The 21,242-nt window shown below is 49.6% G+C and overlaps 1 protein-coding gene and 1 pseudogene across 1 annotated transcript; one reads left to right on the forward strand and one right to left on the reverse strand.

The window, feature by feature from the left end:
- LOC132334705 (zinc finger protein 850-like) overlaps nt 1-21,242 on the forward strand; it is a 1,130,993-nt pseudogene that overhangs the window by 967,299 nt on the left and 142,452 nt on the right.
- Nucleotides 1,024-12,332, reverse strand: LOC132334804 (hydrocephalus-inducing protein-like). Its single transcript, XM_059860973.1, has 6 exons — nt 11,419-12,332; nt 9,973-10,089; nt 8,555-8,674; nt 5,652-5,771; nt 3,163-3,297; nt 1,024-2,172 (listed from the first exon to the last, which is right to left on the reverse strand). Exons 2-6 carry the CDS (start codon nt 10,042-10,044, stop codon nt 1,936-1,938), a joined length of 684 nt encoding a protein of 227 aa, XP_059716956.1. The 5' UTR covers nt 10,045-10,089; nt 11,419-12,332; the 3' UTR covers nt 1,024-1,935.

Raw genomic sequence — 21,242 nt, forward strand, 5'->3', positions numbered from 1 at the left:
GAACATCTGAAAAGCTGAACTTTGCTCATGTCAGCAGTGACAGCTGATGAACTTGCTCCAGGTTCTGCTCATTAAGGTCCTCTTGCTGCAATGATGGGCCTGACCTGTTCCCATTCCCACTGGTGAGAACATCACTGCTGGCTGATGGAGAAGCCTTGGGCCAGCAATGTTTATGTGCTGGACGTCAGGCTTTGGAGAGAGGGGAGGAAAGACAAGGCCCCAGCAGCCCCAGAGCTCCTGCATCTGCCCCAGGGGTGATGCCATGACTGCTGCAGCTCTCTGCTGGGGCTCGAGGGGATCAGTGCCTGCTGGGGGCAAGGCACAGGATTTTGTTCTTCTTCTTCTGCCAGAAATTGCACCAGAACAGAGAAGCTGCCAGCTAAGGGAATCCCTGGCCACACTTCAGCACTGCCTCCATTCCATTCCATTCCATTCCATTCCATTCCATTCCATTCCATTCCATTCCATTCCATTCCATTCCATTCCCACTGCTGCCCCATGTTACATGCTCCTGCCCTCAGATGGCAGGATGGCAATAACACTCCTGGGGGTGACTTCAGGGGTTGCCTGAGAAAGAAGGTATCTTCTTATTTTCAAATTATCAGGAGAAGAGGATCCAGCCAAGTTCAGGACTCAGTTTTCAGGACTGAAAAACGGAGTGCAATCAGCCCCTGCCTCTCCTACATCCCACCCTGGGCTGTACCCACCAGACTCCTCTGTTCCTGCTGTAGCAGTCATCTCTCACACAGACCTGGCTCCCCAAAAACCAGGGACACAAACTCTACTCCTCTGAATTTCAGCCAACATCCCTAAGCTGCACCCTGGGCCCAGAGATAGAAGAGCTGTGAAGGAGACATCCCTGACACTGTAATAACCAAATGAAAACCAGTGCCAAGAGATGGGGCAAGCAGGCTAAATTTTGGCCTTTTATCTGTTCATTGTGAGCTATTCCTTAAGATAGTTCCCATCCTGTTAGATCTGTCCTTTCAATGAATCACTACTTCAACCAACAGGCAAAAAAGAGAAGGTATGGAGGGGTTTTAATAGGTTGTTTTCTTCTGCTTTTTAACTAGGTCCATTGGGAAGTTTGTTTCCTTGTATGGCATCTAAAGGCAGGTCCAGATCTCCCAATGGCACCTTGCAATCCCCAGACAGTGCTCTTGCTTTGAGCAGTGTGTTTGCTCAGATGATTTCCAGAGGTCCCCTCTGGAAAAGTTATTCTATACTTTTATTTTCTAAAACAGCCCAAATTCTTTTGACATCTTCACTAAATGTCTCATATTTCCTACACACCTGTGCAGGAAGTACCTATGGGCATGTGGTATATTGAGAGGCATTGGAAGAGTTCAACCTTCATCAAAGTTCCCAATGAAGAATTAATAATCTTTTGGCAAGCATTTAACACAAACCAAAATGAAAAAACAGCAGAAACACAGGGACTTCAGAAAAAAAAAAGAAATCTCAATGAAAGGGGGCACAACCTTATTCAGAGATTTAAACCATCTGTTTGAAATTTTAAACTGGCTTTCAAAGGTTCACCATGGAGCAGAAGAGGGGACTGATGTCCCCAGCTGGCAAGGGAAATCAGATCAGCTTTAGTAGCAGGAACTGCACCGGCTGCCTGCAGCACAGCTCATGTTGGGCATCTCATGAGAGGAGCACTGGAAAGCCTCGTGCCTCTGGCCTCCCAGAGAATGGGCCTTTTTGGCCAACACTGCTGAGTAAGCATTTCAGAAGCTGCTTGTGCTCAGGAGGGTGCAAGCCAGCTACCAGCATGTTCCAGCAGCCTCCAGGAAAGCAGGGCCAGAGAAAGCTCAAAGGCTGCATCCTGCTCAGAACACCGAAAGCGAGAGCAGATGTCCTCCATCCTGCTCACTTCCAGCCAGGCTGCAGGGCTGCTCTGGCTCCTTTTGGTGCTCTTCCCCAGCCCTGTTATCACCCAAAGGTGTTTTGTGCAAGGACAGATCCTGATCTCTGGGTGCTCAGCTGGTAATGAGCTGCCTGGTTACCGACATTGCAGACCAGCAGAGTCTTCTGGATGCTGCACTTGACCGGACACTTGGAGAAGTCCCGCTGGGCAGGGAAGTCCAGGATAGCTTGGGCACCAATGGCCCGAATTGGCACAACTATCCTTTCCCTTTCAGTGACACAGACGAGCTCATGGGAATAATCCTGCAGGAAAAGAAACTGCCTCAGCACAGGACATTTAGTGCCATCCCCATGGCAGAAGAAAAACCATTTCCTAGAACCCTTCAATGGCATCAATTTACCTATTCCACCCTTAAATGAACACTAAGTTCTACTAATATGTCACATTTTAAAGGCACCGGTGCACCCTGCAAAACCTATCTCAGTGGCATTAGGCTCTTTGTCACTTGGGTCATCCAGAGAACTGCCCTAGGCCACCACAATTTTAACTCTACATTTTAATGATGTTAAAGAATTCCTAAGTCCCTTCTAAGGAACATGGAGCTAGGGAACACAGGACATTCTTCCTTAGGTGTTACTGCTACGGGCTCTGGGTTGACAGCTCTGCCTGCAGCCTGTACCTGCCCTACACGATCTCCTTCAGGCAGGTGTCCAAGTCCCCTGCAGCTCAGCAACCTCCTGCTGACCAAGGGCACCCAGAGCCCAGTGTGCCTGTGCCAGGCCACGCTCACAGGCACAGCACATCCTCTGCCCTGGTCCTGCAGCTGTACCATGGTCAGCTGTGCTCTGGGACAGCACAGCTGCAAGGCTGCAGAACAGAGGGGGTGAAAAAGCATCGTCTTTGCTCCAGCCCAGGGTGAGGCAGGGAAGCTGCTGGCAGTCAGGAAGGAGGAAAGCTCTCTGACCTCTTTGTTCCTCTAGCATTTTCCATAACAATTAAATCCCTTCCACTGTACCTAGAGATGGCCAAAGATCTATTAACAGCCCTCTGTCATTTTCATCCTGTTCCCTGTGCATCTTCCCTTGGCAATGCTCAGGAATGTGCAGGGAGGGGAAGCAGAGCCTGCCAGGCCTGGCTGCAGTGCCTGACAGCACGTGCCAAGGTGTGACTGGCTGCAGGCTGAATGCCCATGGACTGGAGCCAGGCTCACAGCATGGAATGGGCTGGACCCACAGTGCAGGGAAAACAGTGGCTGTGGAGATCATTCTGTGCTTTGGCTCCTCCAGTCTCACCTTGTTCTCGGCGGGGCTGAAGCGGATGCGCACAGGGGCAGACGCGCCCGGCGGCACGACACGGAACACATCGCTGGAGCACGTGAGCTGGAAGTACGGGGAGCTCTCCATGGAGACCTTCACCACCTGAGGAAACTGCAGCAAAGACATGGAACAATGATTTTGCCACTTGTGGAAAGAGAATGAGAGGAGACCTGTCCATGCCCTGCTGACATCCCTCCTTGGCCCCTTTCCCAAAGCACTTTCAGCTCTGCAGGCACAGGCACATCATTCACAAGGCTGAACTCAAATCCCTTCTGTCTGCCTCCAGCATTTTAGCCAGGGCCAGTAGGGCAGTGCCTGCTGGGAAGGAAGGGCCGAGCAGCTCAGCACCAGCCAGATGGAGACAGAGCACCTGAACCAAGTCATCTGCATATTCATCAAGGCCAAAAACCTGCTGGCTTCTGCCTGCACACAGCCATGCAGTTGTCATGTTCCAGAGGGGGAATGTGCTCCCTGAAAGCAATACACACATTGGCCTGGGGGAATGAAGAAATTCCCTTCTAGCAGATCAGGTTTGGGTAGGGACATTCTGGGGATAGAGTCAAGCAGGCAGAGCAGTAGGAGGGGAGGCCTAACACTGTGGCCTTACTGGGAATCAAAGCAAACCTGAAAAGCAAAAGAAAGAACACAGCAAGACAACCCCTAAAACAAGTAGATGGCAAAGAGAATTTAAATGGGAGGTAAAGCTGTAAGGAAGAATCATAAAACCATGAGAGCAATCAGCTTGCCAAAAGTGACAGAAACACTGAGAGGCTGTGACTATTGACTATGGGATTCAAAGGCATTTTCTGCCTGGAGAAACATGACCAGCACTGACTGACAGTGTGGTTCCAGGATGAAAAGCCAATCTTGGCTCTCCAGGCCTTCTTGCTGCCTGTGCAGGCAAGCTGGGCTGCTGGGCATTCCTAACTCCAGCCAGCAGGCCAGGTTCTGCCCTCTGGGATACACAGACACAGCAAACATGCATTTTCTAGCTCATTGATATCAACCCCTAAGCGCCAAAATGCTCTCCAAAAGTCTAAACCAATGAATTGGACTCCCTCCTGTCTCTTCCCACCAGCCCACTCTTGGCACAAGCCTCACTTGAGAAAATCTTTCCCTGACTGAAATTCCAATGGTCTCTCTTTTCCTCTTTACAGTGAAACACAACTGCTGATATTTTTCTACTTTCTTCCTCTCAACTCTCTTGGGAAACTGCAAAACAATCACAATTTCTTCAAGTGAAGGGGAAAACCTCCAGGAGCTCATGGCTTTGGTGTGCTGTGGTTCTCCAAAGGGAAAGCAGAGCACTGTGTTGCTTTTGGAAAAGCTGAGCAGAGCTGGATGAAGTGGCAGGAACCTGAAGTGGCACCTAAAAGCCTCCCACTACTTCTGCTACATCCACCTGATTGCAGGGCTCTTTCAGAACACAGCTCCTGCAGTGACAATGCCGTTAATGAAAAGTGATTCCAGCATAAAGTGGAGAAGACTCAGCCCCTGAGTTTGACTGTGAGCTGCACGAAGGAAGCCAAACTGGCTGAGAGAGGCAGAGGAGCCAAGATTAACCAAGGAGACACAGGATGTGGTACAGACTCAGGGCAAAGCCCGAGAGCAGGTAAGAACTGTACAGCCTTCAACATTCACACCAATCCAGAGCTTGCAAGAGAAGGCAACTCCTTTAGGATAGATACCATCAACACATGGCAAGAATCAGGGGAGAATTCCCAGCACAGGAAGATTTCCACCATCCTGCAGAACAAAGGTGCTGAGACATTTTCTTCTGCACATGCTGCAGCAGATAACTTGCTTTGCTGTACGCTCTGGGAATTACACCTCTCTCCTCTCCCAGTGCAGTGTTAAAGATCTGCGGAAACCCAGGGCACTGGGATTATTTCTCTGTCTGCTTTGGGGTGTCCTGACCCCCAGAGGAGCACTGACTTTGACCCTCATTCATGGAGAAAGTTTCCTAGACTTCAAGATAGACTAGAATCCACAAAAGTGTGAAATAGATTAATTATAGAGAGCAGTGTAGGTGTATCACTTAGGTGAGAAATTTACGTTTTGGGATTTTTAGTATGTCGTGGATGGAAGCAAGATGGAGGGCACAGGGTGTCACCCCAAGTTTCTTCTTCATGCTTCTTCTTCCTTCTTCTTCATGGGTTTGGGTGATGTTTTGTAATTGGACAGAAAAGCCTGCATTGCATGCTTCCAGGAACCAGCTACTAGGTTAAAAGGGAAAATAATCTAGGTGTCCTTCCTTAATTGAATAGTTTAGACTTAAAAGACTTTGTAACAAGAGAGAGTTAGCCATTTTGTGCCTTGCTAATGAAAAGCTGCTGAACTCACAGTAGTGAGACTGTTTTACTCATAAAAATAATAAACACCTGAGTGTGAACATGAACTACCATCTCAAGTGACTTCAGTCCAGATCCAGAAAATCCAATAAAGCTCCACGTCCCAGCTCTTACCTTGTACACATTGGTGAGAGACAGCACCATTTCAGAGACACCATGAGTGTCAAAGTTCTGAAATACCACCTCTGGTGGGGAAATGTGAAACAAGTTCTGCTTTGGGGGATCTGACGGCAGCTGGAGAGGTGAGAGAGAGCAGGGAGAGGTTCAGCTGCTGGGAGGAAGGTTCATGAAGGATCCCTTACACTGATCCCCAGTGAAGTACAGGCTCTGGGTGAGCACATCTGCCCAGCCCACACTGGGGAAACAGTGGCTCACCCACCTCTGCTCTGAGCTGATCCAGAGCTGCTGGACCACACAGAGCAGGCTCAAGCCAAGCTGCTCTTCTGGCATGTATTTCTCCAGCTTTGCTTCTCCAGAATGCCAGGCAGCACTTGCCCTAAGCACAGCCCTGTGCCCATGTGGTCACAGAGTGCTGGGGCACTGCCTGAGCATTCATGGAGTAAGTAAAACCCACAAATTTACATCAAACTCCATGGAAAAGATTTGGGGATGTCCTTTACTCTGACACAGGGAAACCGAGGCCTGCACAACTGCACATCTCTTTTTTGATCTAGAATTAGGCATCAGTAAAAAGAGAACAGTACCAGAGGAGGTGTGAGAGATGAGGTGATATTTTGATGAACCAAAAGGTTATCAAGTTAAAAAATGAAAGTTGGTTCTGTGGGTTGTTGTTCGGATTGTTTGGATGGATTTGTTCAGGTTGGTTTGTTGGGTGTTGCTGTGAGCTGGGAGAAGGACAGGGTTGAAGACCTGACCAAAAGGAAGCAGGCTGAGAGGGGTGGGGACAGAAAAGCTGGTGATCTGAGAGAATGGAAGTTCTCAAGTACCCATCCAAGGGGAAAGGGGACAGGGACAGCCCTGGCCGGGTATAAAGGGGATAGAAAGATTGCAATTTTCTCAGAGAGTGTGTTTGTTCATCTCCAGGGGGAGGGAGACACACCTAGCTCAGCTGCATCGTTACAAAAGTTTCCTTTTGCTTCCATGATTTTGTCCCCCTTCATTGTATTTAAAAGTTAGTGTGTTTCTAACAGAGGGAAAGGCAAAACTAAAGTAACACGGAAGTTAGGAAAAAGACAAATGAGGTGAATGCTGAAAGAGGAAAAGGTTCACTTATTTTCTCAGCAACTTGGGTAAAAGTAGAGTTGCTATCTCCTTTTTCCATGTGCTTTAAATGGGGGCTTTCTTGTAATTATTGCTATCTTGTAATTATTGCTACAGTATTGATACCATTGTAGAGGCACGTCTGGAATGACACAACAACAGCAAATGCTTCTGGAGCAGAGACATTGCTTTGAGAAAACTCTCCCCTGCTTGCCTGCCTTCTCCAGCCATTCTGCTGTCACTGCAGAGACACAAGCAGGTCTCCTGTGTGACTTCACGGCAGACACAGCCTGCTGAAGGGAGTGGCTGCAGCACACTGTCCCTTAGTTGTGCCCTTCCCTGAGGTGTTCCCAATGTCTCTCTCCAGGGCAATCCTTAACCAGTGTGTTCCATGTCTCTTGCTGCCAATTTCCTGCTCAACAGTGTGATAAATGAATGTGATTCGTGCTAACAGTTGTAACTAAATTTTAGATATTGTAGAAAATATTTATTAAAAAGTAATAGAGGAAAAGGAAATGTAATTAGGGTCACAAAACTGATGCTTTCAGATGTTCATGAGAAAATAGGATGCAGGATGTAGTTTGAGATAAGTAACATCCCAAAATGCAATAGGCCTCGGGATAATTAAAGAACCGGCCTTGAAATGGACAAAATTAGAATGATTCCAGGTATCTATGACATAATAAGGCTTATTTTTGGAATATAATGCTGGCTTCTATAACACAAGACTTGAGGTGCATGTGCAAAGTGTGGGGTTGTTCAAAGGTTGTTCTCCTCATCAAGTGACGATGAGGAGAAGCCTTCATGGGAAGCGACCATCAAAAGCCAAAAGACCCCTTAGAAACAAGCAGAGCATGCACTGTGCAGTATAGTGGCATAGATCTCAAGAATTGAAAATGGGAAGAGATTTACAGAAAATTATTGATGAATATGTTTTAGCATACAGTATATAAGTTGTGTTTGGATTCTTTTATCTTTTGTACAGGATGCAGGGTGAGAAAACCCCCCCGTACCCTGACTGGTTTTGCTTATGCTTTATCCAAACCACTGCCAAATTATTTTGTATCTGATTATATTTGATTGCATTATTTTATATAAAATTGTTGCTCAATTAAAAGTGCTGTTAAATTCTAATTTAGTGGTTTATTAAATTAGACATATAGGGACCTCATTTGTAACAACAGCCCACCTCGGTCACCTACCCGTTTGGACTGTGCTTTCTACTGAGCCAGTCCTGCCAGAAAAGCAGCTTTAAACACACCTCTGAGTAGGCACTGATCCAGACAAAGCACATCCATTCCCCTCTGCCCAGGGCCAGTCCCCTCTACATCTGGCTAAATCTAACACCCTGTCAGGGTCCAACACATTGTTCCAGCCCAAAGCTTTGATGCAATTAGTTTTGTTAAATCTGAAGTAATTCCTGCAGGTCCTCGGCCTTCAAAGGCCAGCACTGCCTCTCTAGAGGGAATCCTGTGACCCCGAGCATTTGATGGTGACCACACCAAAGCAAGAGGTGGCTCCTTCAGCAGGAGAATGGCAAATGGCAATTTTGTGCCTTTGTGTCCCCAGCCTTCCCCTCATTGTTTCAGCAATGGCAGCTACACCCCAGCAGCTTCAGCAGAGGTTACTTCTGTTGGCTTATGCAGACCAGGACTCCCAGTCCACCACTCCCAGCAGTTTGCAATGCCAGCAGGACCTGGACACTGAGGTATTTTGCTGGAGGCAAGCCTGTCACAAGCACACACCCTCTTCAAACTTCACATCAAACAGAAAGGAAAAGAGCAGGAAAAGGCTACCTTTGGACTAATCTCCCTCAGGTCTACACATGGGCCAATTCTGGGCAGAAAACTCCCCCCAGTGCTGGCCTTCTTCTTCATGTTGAGAAACTTCTCCCACAGGAACTTAGGGGGAAGCAGCTGAAAGGCAAAAATAAACCAGCTAGAGCCTCAGAGTTGTGCTTGTTCACAAAGGCTTTTCTTGAACAAGTGGCACTGGTGACAATTTGTGATCACATAGTCTAGGACAGTCCTGGAAGCCCTGGAAGTTACTTGCTGAAATACTTAGCACCAATAAATAAATAATACAGAGTGCAAGACATACTCCAACCATGTGGCTGTGTCCCATTAGCTTCTCCATGATTTGATGGGACATGTTTGGGGATTTCTGCTCTTTGGGCATTTGTTTCCTCTTTGGTTTCATTGCATTGAGGCAGTGACAATTTCAGAGAGTGGGGAGGAGCTCTCAGAACTCGCCTAACTCCATCCCTGCACAACACTGAGAACTCACAGCAAGGAGATAGCACTGATGGCTGAGTCCGAGATACACAAGAAAGGAACATTGTACCAAGAGTGAGGAGCACAGGAATGTGTCCAAGTTTTGGTTCTCTCTGTTAAATAGCATTTGTTTTCCCTGTCTGGGCTCACAGACCGCTCCAGAGAAGAAAACAGAGGGATCTCCCTGACAGAGCCTCAGCAGTGGGGCATCTTCAGTCAAGTGAGCTCCAGACACCAAGGGGGCCACCTTGTGGCCCTGACTCTGGTGAGCAGGTAAGAACTGTACAGCCCTCAACATTCACACCAATCCAGAGCTTGCAAGAGAAGGCAACTCCTTTGGGATAGATACCATCAACACATGGCAAGAATCAGGGGAGAATTCCCAGCACAGGAAGATTTCCACCATCCTGAAGAACAAAGGCGCTGAGGCATTTTCTTCTGCACGTGCTGCAGCAGATAACTTGCTTTGCTGTACACTGTGTCTGTGGGGCTGGATCTGTGCCCACACAAGAGCTGAGAGAGAACAGCTGCTTTGGAACCTCTTCTAGCTGGGACCAGCTGTGGCTCTCAGGGCTTTGGGCAGAGTTTGAGCTTCCCCCCACCACATGCCCAGGTGCCCAAGGGCAGCTTGGTCAGAGCAGCACCGGTGAGTGTCCAGTCTGACAGAAGGAATTCCTGTGGCAAAGGGAAAGGGACAGAACACATGCTCAGGGCTTCAGCTGCACATTGGTTTCACTTGGCTCCACAGGCACAGCCAGGCAAGACCCTGAAACATCACACACTGTTCCCTACTGCACCAGGGCAACCTTCACCAACAGGAGCATGGCACAAAGAGCTGGGGAGGGGGTCTGCAGCTTCACAGCACTGCTGGACAACAGAGGCAGGGAGAGCAGGGACACCAGGGGTGTTTGCAGCCTTAACACAGCCCAGTGGGTACTTACAGTAAACGACATCAGTCTTTCCCTGGACAAAAGATGTAGTGTCGAGCTCTTCTCTGGGACTCCAGAAGTCATTTTGAAGAGAGGATCTCCCAGATGAGTGACAATGCCTCAACAAAACTGGAAGAAGCAATTACGGAACTCTGAAAATCCAGAACCCAATTCATGGCAGATTCAAGGGATATACTGGTGCTAAAAATTTTATATGATTTGAAAGTGCTTGTTTGGTGTGAGTAGCTAGTATTGTTAGGCCTCTGGTTGGACTTTATTTGAACTATATGGTTACCAAAGATGGATCATACTGAAAGCTGGAGCTAAAAATCTGAACATTAATAATAGTTAGAACAGACAAAGCTGCAGCTTAAATATTACTTAAAATAGCTAGAGTGGACATCCTCTTCTTTAGGCTAAGGCACCCCTGCTGTCTCAGCTGCTCCTCACAGGACTTGGGAGAGACTGGAATGTTAAGGCTAATGGCTTAAATATTGTTATAAAGGACTTTCTGCCCATTTTGACAAAACTGTATAAAGCAGCTGGGACCACTGAAGCCCAACCCTCCCTGAAAATGCCTCCTGACTGGAACTTGGGACTGTGAGTTAAGCTGCCTAAGGGAACTTGAACCAAGACAAAGGTGACACTATTGACCTGTTATCTCAGGTCTGGGGAGAAGTAAACAAGACTGAGCAGAAAAACCTATCCACAACAAAGCCAAACCCAGCAGCTGTCTGGAAAATCAGCTCTGTCTGGGTTCAAGGTGGGCAAGTCATAGCCACAGACTCAACTGCTGAGGCCAGGTTTGCACACAAGCCTCCCATCAAAAACCTCCACGGTGCCCCCAGACCCACTCCTGAGGCCTTGCACCAGATGACTGCAGGGCATGCAAAGTAACACAACAGATCTGAAAATCCACAGCCCAATTCACGGCAGACTCAAAGGTCAGACAGGTGCTAAAGATTTTATATTATTTGAAAGTAGCAATAGACAGACTCCAACTTGCCCCACCCCTGGGAGGTACCTGGGAGGTCCCACCTTGCCCAAATCTGCATGAATCCATTGGAGTCTTACGTTTTGTGAGACCTCACCACAGAGAAGACCAGAAGAGGATTTTATGGTACGCCAATGGGATTCATGGAATGGTGATATTTTCTACCTAATCTGTCTCTGTCACTCTCTTTGTCCCCCCTCTTCCCAACCCCCCATCCCTCTCCCCCGCTTCTTTTTCTATTCTTTTCTCTCTCTCTCTCTCTTCCTCACATTTACTGTTACATAAAATCCAGACTATTGACTTTGGCATATGGTCTTGTTTGCACCTCAATTCAGAGGCCTCTCCCTAATATTTAATAACCAGATGATAACAACCCGTTGAAACAGAACTCATTTACCTTTAGAGCAGTTTAAGCAATCACTTCAGGAAAAAAAATGTATAGACTTACAAATGTATACACTTACACTTACAAAATGCTGCATTTCTTCAGTGCAAAAAAAGCACAATCAGTAGAGCATATATTGTTCATCCACTGAGCTCTGCATGCCACCAAACTGCTGCACCAAAAGACGGGCATTATCCCATCCTGTATTTCCCTTTGGCATTCTCTCTCAGAGTGCAGATGAGACAAAACCGAGAAGTTCAACTTTAATCAATCTTTACCTTCAAAGGAAATTCAGGAACGTGCAGAAGCCAATGCTCTGCACGTTGATGAAATCTTCGCAGAGGCCAATGCTCTGCACGTGTAGGAATTCTCTGCGGAGACCAATGCTCCGCGATCAATTCACTCGGCAAATCGCCCAGCGAAGCCGCCTGCAGGAGCCCAGGCTGCGCACAACCAGCCAGGAGCGCGTTCTCAGGCAACTGAGGCCGCGCCGCTGGCACAGACGGTGCCGCCCTGTTTGTGGTCATCAGGCAACCGCGGCACCCGCGAGCTGCTGCCCTTTCCCGGATCCTGCCCGTCCCTCCCCCCAGGATGCTGCCTGGGCTGGGGCTCGGCCTCCCCTGTGGGAGAAGGTGAGTGGGGGTCCCCGGGGGTCGTGTCCCCCCGGGAGAGTGTGTGACTCCCTCATGTCCCCCCCAAGCCGGGGCCACCCCCTTTTCTCTTCCCAGACTTACTGACCCAACTCCTGCTCCCCCCTGAGAGAGGCTTTGGGGAGCTCCCCGGGGAGGCCCTTTAATCCCTGTTCCTGGGCACTGGAACCGCGCCCCCCACATCACCTTCCCCAGTTCTAGGACCCCCGGCATTCATTTATCCTGCCTCAACACTCCCTGCACCCCCTTTCCTGGGTATCCTCCTCTCCCAGCCTCTGGATCCACCGTTTCCACGAGCCCGGGGATCCCCGGACTCCATTTCCGGCCAGCCCGGGGCGTCTCACCCCAGGCCTTCCTTTGCCCGGCGACCAGTGACGTCACCGGAGACTCCGGTCGCCATTGGTGGGCAGCAAGGAGCGGCGCCAATGGCGGGGCCGGAGGCGGCTCAGGGGGCGGGGCCGCAGCAGAGCACAGCGATGGCTCCAGCGCTGGGGCTGGGGGCGCTCCTGAGGCCCCGGGGGGCGGCGAGAGCTGAGGGGGCCCCCCGGCACCGGGACTCTCTGATCGCCCGTTCCGCAGTACCGAGGGGCCCCTGAACCCCCATTCCTTGGCGCCGCCATCCCCCCGCACCCCCATTCCCCGGGCATGGGTTCCACCCTGCACCCCTTTATCCGGCACCAACAACCCCCGCATCCCCTTCTCGGCCATCCCGTCTCTCCCAGCCCCAGAGCCCCCTTTTCCTTGTCCCAGAGACCCCCTGGACCCCTGTTCCTCCCCTCGAGAATGTGGAGCAGCGGGATGGGGGTTCCCCTCCCCTCCTGACCATGCCGTGCTTCCCAGAGCCGGAATCCAGCGTGAATCTCACCCTGGTGCTCCCTGTGTCTGTCAGCGCTGCCATCGGCCTTGTTCTCCTCATCGGATTCGGCATCTGGAAGTTCCAATCCGGTTACCCCCAAACCCATCCTGGGGGTCACCGTGTTCTTCCCTCCTCCCAAGACTCCTGGGGGTCCCTCATGACCCACCCAGCCCCCCCCAACTCCTCCTGGATCACCCATAAACCGCATATGGGGATTTCTGGGAGTTCCCCTGTGTTCCTCCATTCCCAGGACTTTGGGGGTCCCCCCGACCTGTTCATGACTCCTCAGATTTCTTCCAGAACCCCCCTGTGATGGTGGGGGGATGGGGGCTTGTGGGAGCTCAGCACATCACTCCTGATGTCTAGAGCTACCGAGAGAACCCTTGGGGGTCTCGGGAGTCTTGGAATGTTGCCAAAAGCACTTGGTGGCTTGATTTTGATCCATCTAGAGATGTGCCACCGATGTCTGAGGAAATGGAACCTGCGAGAATCACTCGAGTGTAAATGGTGAAGGGAAGATATCATTATAGGGTGAATCACAAATTTTGGGGTTTTGGTACAGGGGGGTTGCAGAGACAAGATGGAGGAATCAGGGTGTGCCACCAGGCTCTTCTTTCTTCTTCCTGTCTTCCATCTTCTGGAGTGGTGTTGGCATTTGGGGATTGGTCTGGGATGAGGGTGTAGTTAGTGACGAAGATGATAAGTATTGGGGACAAAAGGTAAATATGATATACGTAGTTTTTGTTATAAAAGATGCGGCCGCCTTGGGGGGTGGGCAGAGTGCCTTTGTCTGCCGTGCTGGTCAGATCCTTCGGGCAGAGAAAGGACTTTATAGATAAGAAATAATAAACAATTCTGAAGACCGAAAAAACCTAGCGTCCAGACTCATCTTTTGAAGCCCAGTGTGCAAGAACCATCCTGAGCGTGTGTGGGGGCAGAGACAGACAGCCAACCCCATAGGGGCTGAGTGCTGGTGCCCCCCTGCCTGCAGCAGATCCAGCGCTAAGGGGAGTTCGGGGAGTCCCTTAGCATTTGGGGTCCCCTGGGGGTTGGGGTGATCCCCTGGGCCCCCCAGGATCCCCCTGAACACGCTGATGCTGCCTGTGCTCAGTGAGGGGGCTCATACCTGGCACGGGGTCCCAGCTCTGTCACCAGCATCGCCAAGGTACCCCCAAAATCTCCCGGGAACCCCAAACCCCCTGGAAAAACCCAACCTTCCCGGGACCCCCAAAACAATCCCTAGACCCTCCAAAAACATCCCAAGACTGCAAAACCCCATACAGAACCCCCCCAAACCCTCCCAGGACATCAAAATTCCCACAGATGTCCCAACACCCCTCCAGACCCCACTGAGAAGGTTCATACCTGGCACGGGATCTCCATCTCTGTCACCAACAGGTACCCAAAAAGAGCCTTGGGCGCTCCCTTCCATAACCTAATCCCCCCTTTTGGGACCCCTGAAAACCCCCCTTGGGAACCCCTAAAAGTCCACTGTGGCCCCCAAAACCCCCAGTATACACAAAACCCCCCCAGGAACCCTCCACAACAGTTTATACCCAGCACAGAGTGCCCATTGCCATTATCCGGGTACCCCCAAACTCTCCTGGAACCCCCAAAGCCCCCTGGGACCCCCAACCTTCCCAGGATCTCCAACCCCTCCCTGGGCTTCGCTGTCGGAATCAACGGGAGTACTGTTGCCCTTTTAAGGGGACTTCTAGTGGGACCCGACCAAAGTGAGGGCCCTGAGAGCAGTGATGGTAGGGAGAACCCCAAAAATCCACCCTGGAAGGCAAAACACCCCCTCAGGGGCTTGGAGTGGGGGCCCCATAGAAATGGCACTTAAAGCTGTCATGATCCCCCCTTGAAAGGGGCTTGTGTGGCTGCGGCCTCACAAATACCCTAAAATGGGGAGGAAAAAACACTCTTGAAGTGATGGGATCCCCCCAAAAAAACCCTAAAGAGAGAGAAACTCCTCTTCAAAGGGGCCTAAAGACTCTTAAAGGGCCTCAATGAGAGTCAAGATCCCCTCCTCTGCCTGGGCCTCTCCGAGCTGGGAACTCTCCCGTTCGCTGCCCTCACAGGAGCCCCTGAGTCTGTCCAAACATGGGAACTTCACCATGTTTAGCACAGATCCAGAGTCCTGACTCCTGCACAGGGGCAGGGAAATCCCCTAGCTCACTGTTGTGCATTGTCCCTGCTGAGGCTCAGACACTGGCAGGGCACATTTCCCTGCCTGCAGGATTCCTGCCTGACCCAAGCGCTGCACTAATGGCTCCAACATTGCTTTCCCACAAAACCAGGACAAGGCAAACAAGCTCATGGTATTTTAGAGTGTCTAAAACTCGCTAAGTCATTGATCTGAGAGGTGAGATGCATTTGGAATTCATGGCATGGAGAAGTAATGTAACATAGAAAAGGGGAGCATAGAAATAAATAGAGGAAAACATCTCAGATTGTTCCTTTCCATTTTCATGTCACTTCTGGAAGGCTGTTTCACTTTTCCAGGAATCTTCTCCACAGTGCTATCTGCCCTTTTCAAGAACCTTTCCTGGAGAACGAGCTGCAGCTTCTGTCACAAGATGTGTCCCCAACTGCAGCTTCTCTTGGCTTTCCACACCATGAGTGCAGCAGGACTTCTGCAGCAAAGCAAGACAAATGTTTGGATTATTTGACAACTTCTCCTTTCTTTTCCTTGTGGCCTGGGGAGTTGTGCCATTGCTGAGGTTTTCATTGTGCCCGTTCTAACCGAAGAAAACCAAAAGGAGGTTTTGTTGGGGACTTGCTGGGGAATGCAAGCCTGACTGAATGCAGAGAAAGAATCTCCAGGACTCTCTGGGAGCTCCCTGGGCTGGGCTCATGTTCTTTCAAGACTCAAAACATCCCTCTGGATGTCCAGAACGGCCAGAACCCTTGCCGGGGGTCTCAGAAACCCTGGCGCAGAGCCCAGAACACCTGTGGGCTTGATTATGACCCGTGGACCAAATTACCAGCCTTGTATGAAGACCAGCAAGCCACAGCAGTTTAAGAAGCATAATAGTGAAATTATCACAGGGTGAAAAAATAGGTTTTGGGGGTTTTTGGAGTTGGGGTTTTGGGGGCAAGATGGAGGGATCTGGGCATGCCCAGCCTTTCTCCTTCTTCTTTTTTGCCTCCATTTTCTGCTCTGATGTTGGCACTTTTAGATTGGTTTAGAGTAGAAGCTCACTGTCTAATATAGGTGATAGGTATTGAAAAGTAATTGTAAACATTGTATATGTAGTTTTTAGTATAAAGAGATAACACCACCTTGGGGGCAGGCAGTGTGCCTGGAACTGTCCTGCTGGATGGACCTCAGCAGGGCAGGAGAAACATTTTTATAGATAAGACGCAATAAACAACCTTGAGTCCGAGAACTGAAGAACTCCAACTCATTCTTCAAGTACTGGAAAATAGACTTTTCACAAATCTCGGGGTCTCGGCGACCTGGACCCTCGAGACCATGGGACCCCTGGGTGCCACAAAGTGCCTTGGATCCTTCCGCCCTGCAGTGTCACAATGGTGCCTTGGTCCCCCAAGGCCCTGCAGTGTCGCAGTATATCCTTGGTTTCAGGAGCTCTCACAGTGCAATGATGCTCTCCTTGGTTCCACAGTGTCACAATGGCCTCTTGGTCCTAAGGGGCACCCCATGATCAAAATTGTTTCCTTCATTCAACAAGTACCTGCACTGTCCCAATGGCCTCTTGGTTATACAAAGTGCCCCCATGTCACAGTGGTCTTTGTTGTTCCACGAGGCCCCAGAGAGTAACACTTGCCTCTTGGTTCTGTGCAGTGGCACTTGGTCTTGTTAAACCTCACCTGGCTGGATTTGGCCCCTGGATCCAGCCTGTCCAGGTGCCTGTGCAGAGCCCTCCTACCCTCCAGCAGATCCTACTCGCACCCAGTTTGGTGTCATCTGCAAATTTGATGATGGTGGACTCAATCCTCTCATCCCAGATCATCAATGCAAACATTGATATCCACGCTGGCTGGCTCTGATCCCTCGGCCATCCTGCAGGTGCCCTGTGATGGCACTCAAGGTGATCTGTTCCATCACCCTGCCAGGCACCGAGGTCAGGCTGACAGGCCTGGACTTCCCCAGCTCCTTCCTCCAGCTCCTCTTGGGGATGGGGTCACATTGGCACCTCCAGTCCCCTGGGACCTTCCCACTGAGCCAGGACTGATGATAAATGATGGAGCGCAGCTTGGGGAGCTCATCCACCAGCTCCCTCATGCTCCTAGGTTGGATCCCATACACCCATGAGCATTGGAGTGGCTCTGCAGGTCACCAAGTCCTTCCTCCTGGATTACAGGGGGCTGTTCCATTCCCTGTGCCCATCTACTAGCTCAGGAGAACACTTGTCCTGAGGACAAGCTGTCTTCTTGTTAAAAATTAAGACAAACAAGGTGTAAAGTAGGTTTGCCTTTTCTTTATCTTTAGTTACTTTAGTTCTCTGCATAGGAGCTGAGCTTGGGACCCCTTTATCTTTAGTTATATTCTCCACTGCATCCAATAAAGAATAGAGATTCTCCTTCTCCCTTCTCTTGCTAGAAATTTTTTTCTAAAAAATGTTTGGATTTTTTTTTTCAGAAGTTGCAGGCTAAGTTCCAATTGAGCTTTCATCTCTCTCATTTTCTTTCTGCATAGCCTAATGACATCCTTAAACACTTCATGAGTTGCCAGGCCTTTTTTCCTCTGAGTCCCCACAAAAGAGTTGCATGGGCAGCCAGGACAGTAATTTTCCTCACCCAGCCCATCTTTTGGCCCACTGGGATAGGCTGCTCCTTCCTCCTTAAGATTACTTTCTTGAAATGGGTTCATCCTTCCTGGACCTCTTCCACTTTAAGGGCTGTTTCCCTTAAAAAAAAAAAAAATCAGTACCTGATTTTGGTACTCCCCAAATCGGAATCCCAGCTAGGCCAAAGTCTGCCCTTCCTATTTCCAGTGTAGAAGATTTGTTAGAGCCCTCCAGCACAGCCACGCTGCCACCCAGCTTGGTGTCGCCTGGGAACTGACTGAGGCTGCCCTCTATCCCCTTGTCCAGATCAGAGATTTAAAGAGATTTAAATGACCAGGCCCCAGTCCTGAGCTCTGGGGACAGCCCTGGATGTGATTCCATTCCTCAACTGCTCTGACTGCCAGGACTTGGATGAAGGAAATGGTTGGGTGGGGGTAGGGACAAAGTCTGATTGATTGTCAGTCATGAAGGGTCTTGATTTTCATATCAATTCAGGCTGCATTCCGAGGTGCTGGGGGTCAATATCAATTGGACATTGCTGATCTCAATCTATGAACAGGAAAAGACAACTGAATAGGACACAACAATTCTCTCTTCATTGTTTTCAATACAGTAGATTCACATTGAATACACTTGTGAAATCTGTGTGATTAACCACAGAAAGCTTGAAAACTTGAATTATTCCCAAGGGCTTGTCTTGTTTGAGTGCTTTGAACAAATGTTAATGAGCTTTTTTCACTGCATTTCTGAACTGAAGAGCCCAAGGAAGAGGAGGCCTGTGGAGTAGTAAAATTCATCAGCAACCTCCAAGTGGCTGAGGATTCATCCCCATCAGAGCAGCAATGAACAGAAATGGGCACAACTTTGTGGCTGCCCCAGCTTTGGGATGGGCCCTGGGCCTGGAGCAGGAGCAGCTCTTGAGAGACCCAAGGCCGAGGCTCTTGAACCACCCTGGGCAGATGGGATGGCTGGAGGGGCTGCAGAGCTCCCAGCACCTCAGCCAGAGGGGAGCAGGGCACCCAGGGAGCCTCCTTTTGCCTTGGCCAAGCACCTTCCGCATGGCTGGGGCTGAGTCCCTTGGGAGCTACAGCTGCTGCTGTGCCCTTGCCAGGGGCTGAGGCCGTGGGGCCAATGCCCAGAGCAGCCTGCCCTGGGCAGAACTGTGGGGCCAGAGCCGGCTGGGCTGGGGAGGAGGCTGCTCTGTGCCCTGGATGGCACGGACAGAGCAGGGACAGACGCCCAGGACATTTGTCACTGCCAGTCTCTGTCCCTAGCCCTTGGCAGCCCTGGGCAGCTGCTGAGGCCAGCTTTGCCCTGGGCTGAGTTTTGCTGTGGCCCAGCTCCATACTCCTGCCAGGCACAGGGCCTGTTCCTGGCCATGGCCAGCCCTGGCTGGCCTCTCTCCTGGCCCAGAGGCTGTCAGAGCCCAGGGCAGGGCTGTCTGTGCAGGCCCACAGGTGCCCTGGGCACTGCAAGAGCTGGCAGAGGCTGCCCAGCAGGGAGGCCATGGGGCACAGAGCCCCAAGGCTGCTGTGGCCACCACAGCACAGGGCCCATTCCCAGCTTCAATGCTCCTGGCCTGGGCTAGGCCTGCGCAGGAGCTGTGCCACCATGGCTGGGCCAGCACAGGGCCACAAAGGGGCACCACAGCTGCTGCCAGGGCTGACAGCAAGGCCAGGCACACACAAACAATTGCTGAGCATGGCCTGCACTGGGCAGGGCTGAGTGTGCCAAAGGCAGAGCTCAGCTACCCTTGGGGGCTGCAGGAACAGTCCAGAGCCCCAAGAGCCTCCATGGCTGTGCTGGAGACCAAGGCTGGAGGAGGGAAATGCAGGGCTACTGTGGAATAGGAGGGGATGGAATTCCAGCAGACACATCAGCTTGCAAGATGCCAGTCTCAGCCTGGCGCCTGAGGGTTCTGGGGCCCTACAAGGAGAACTGTCTGTTCATGGGCACACAAGTGATGTCTGCCTGCAAAGGGGCACAGGTTTTAATACCTCTTAGTTTCATCATCTAAAACCAAATCTTTATTATCTGGGCCACTTGAGTACTTTGAAGAAACGGCAAAGTTTTCCCACCAGGAACAGAAATTTCCTGGATCTACTGTTTTCTTCTGCTGATGGCAGGAGAAGAAATCTTAATCTTCCCCTCTACCTTTGCCACCAACATTCAGTGTCATATTTCATTCCCTTCTTCCTTCAGGTGTTTTCAGCTCCCCTGGTTAAATGGCCATGTCCAAGGACATCTCTTCATTTACAACAGCTGCGTCCATGTCCTTCCCGTTGCTCCCAGATTTTCTCCTGCAGCAGTTCACTGGTCATTCCAATGCATCTCTCTTGAATTGCTTCATGCTTTGAGCTTTCAGAAGTTGAAATGTTTTCTTCCTCAGCATCTTAGGTGTATTTTTATCTTTTATACCACCCCGTCTTATGCCTTTGTCTAAAATCCCTCCTGAATGGCAATCCCATGGGGATGGTGGACATGTCAGATGCTGCTGGGATGTCAAAGTGTTAGCGTTCAGGAACACATAATCATGAGAAATGATTATATGCAGGTGCTTTTATTGATGAGCTCTGGGTGTCAGGGGTACAAACCCAGATCTTACTCCGACATAAGTTTGGGATGAACATGTTTTTATAGTCTACTCTTATATAACTTTCATGTTGATTAATAAACTTACATTGTTTTATAGTATACATAGATTTCAGCCAAGCATAGCCACCTTAGATTACGCACATACAGTTTCTCATTGTTCTTCTTATGATTATACAATAATTATTTTAATTACTAAACAATCATCACATCTAGTAATTATACTACTTACACAGGTAAAACACAAGGCTTAACATTTCAGAGTTTTATCTCAACATTTTTCCAAGGCCCTACTATCATTATCCCCCCTTTGAAAGCATTTTCACTTCACTATAGGTGTAGATGTTTTCACTTGATGCAGTCCTTTACTTCTCAATTTATGCTTGATGTTCTTCAAATCCAGGGTTGATGTAAAAGTTGTCGTGGATGCTATCACGGGCTGGAGAGCCAGAAGATAGTGGGCGTGGATCTTGTGTCAGTGCCTTTATTATTTTCTGATTCCAGGACATTTTCTTCTGTATTTCTCTCCTTAAGATGCTGTAAACTAACCAAATTACTAAGAATACAATTAGTAAGATTATCACACTCTCAATGATAGATTTAATCCATGAACTCACATTCCACCCTAACCCTTTAAAGATTTTTCCTAACCAGCTTGTAGTCAAATCCTTTTGCTCTTCTTGTGCTTTATGCTCTGTTTGTTTCAACTGATTGATGTCATACTCTACATCTGCAGTTACATTTGGGATGTGAACACAGCAATGATCAACTTGTCCCTTTAAAAATCCACATAGTCCATGCTCCTTCAGGAGTAACAAATCCAAGGCTAATCGATTTTGCAAAGTCATTTTTGTGGTGGCTTGTAATTGTACATTTAATTCTCTAAATCTTTCCCGGGTGACTCTTGCTAATCTATCTACTTGACCTGTAAGTTTGTACAGCATCTCTCTACTCGGATAGTTTGCTATAGGACCAAACAAAGACTCTAGGGCCCACCCAAGTTTCACTCTACTAGAGGGTTCTTGCCAAGTGTCATCTGGATTTTCATTGT

This window comes from Haemorhous mexicanus, chromosome 16 (genome assembly GCF_027477595.1).
Source record: "Haemorhous mexicanus isolate bHaeMex1 chromosome 16, bHaeMex1.pri, whole genome shotgun sequence".
Classification (NCBI taxonomy): domain Eukaryota; kingdom Metazoa; phylum Chordata; class Aves; order Passeriformes; family Fringillidae; genus Haemorhous; species Haemorhous mexicanus.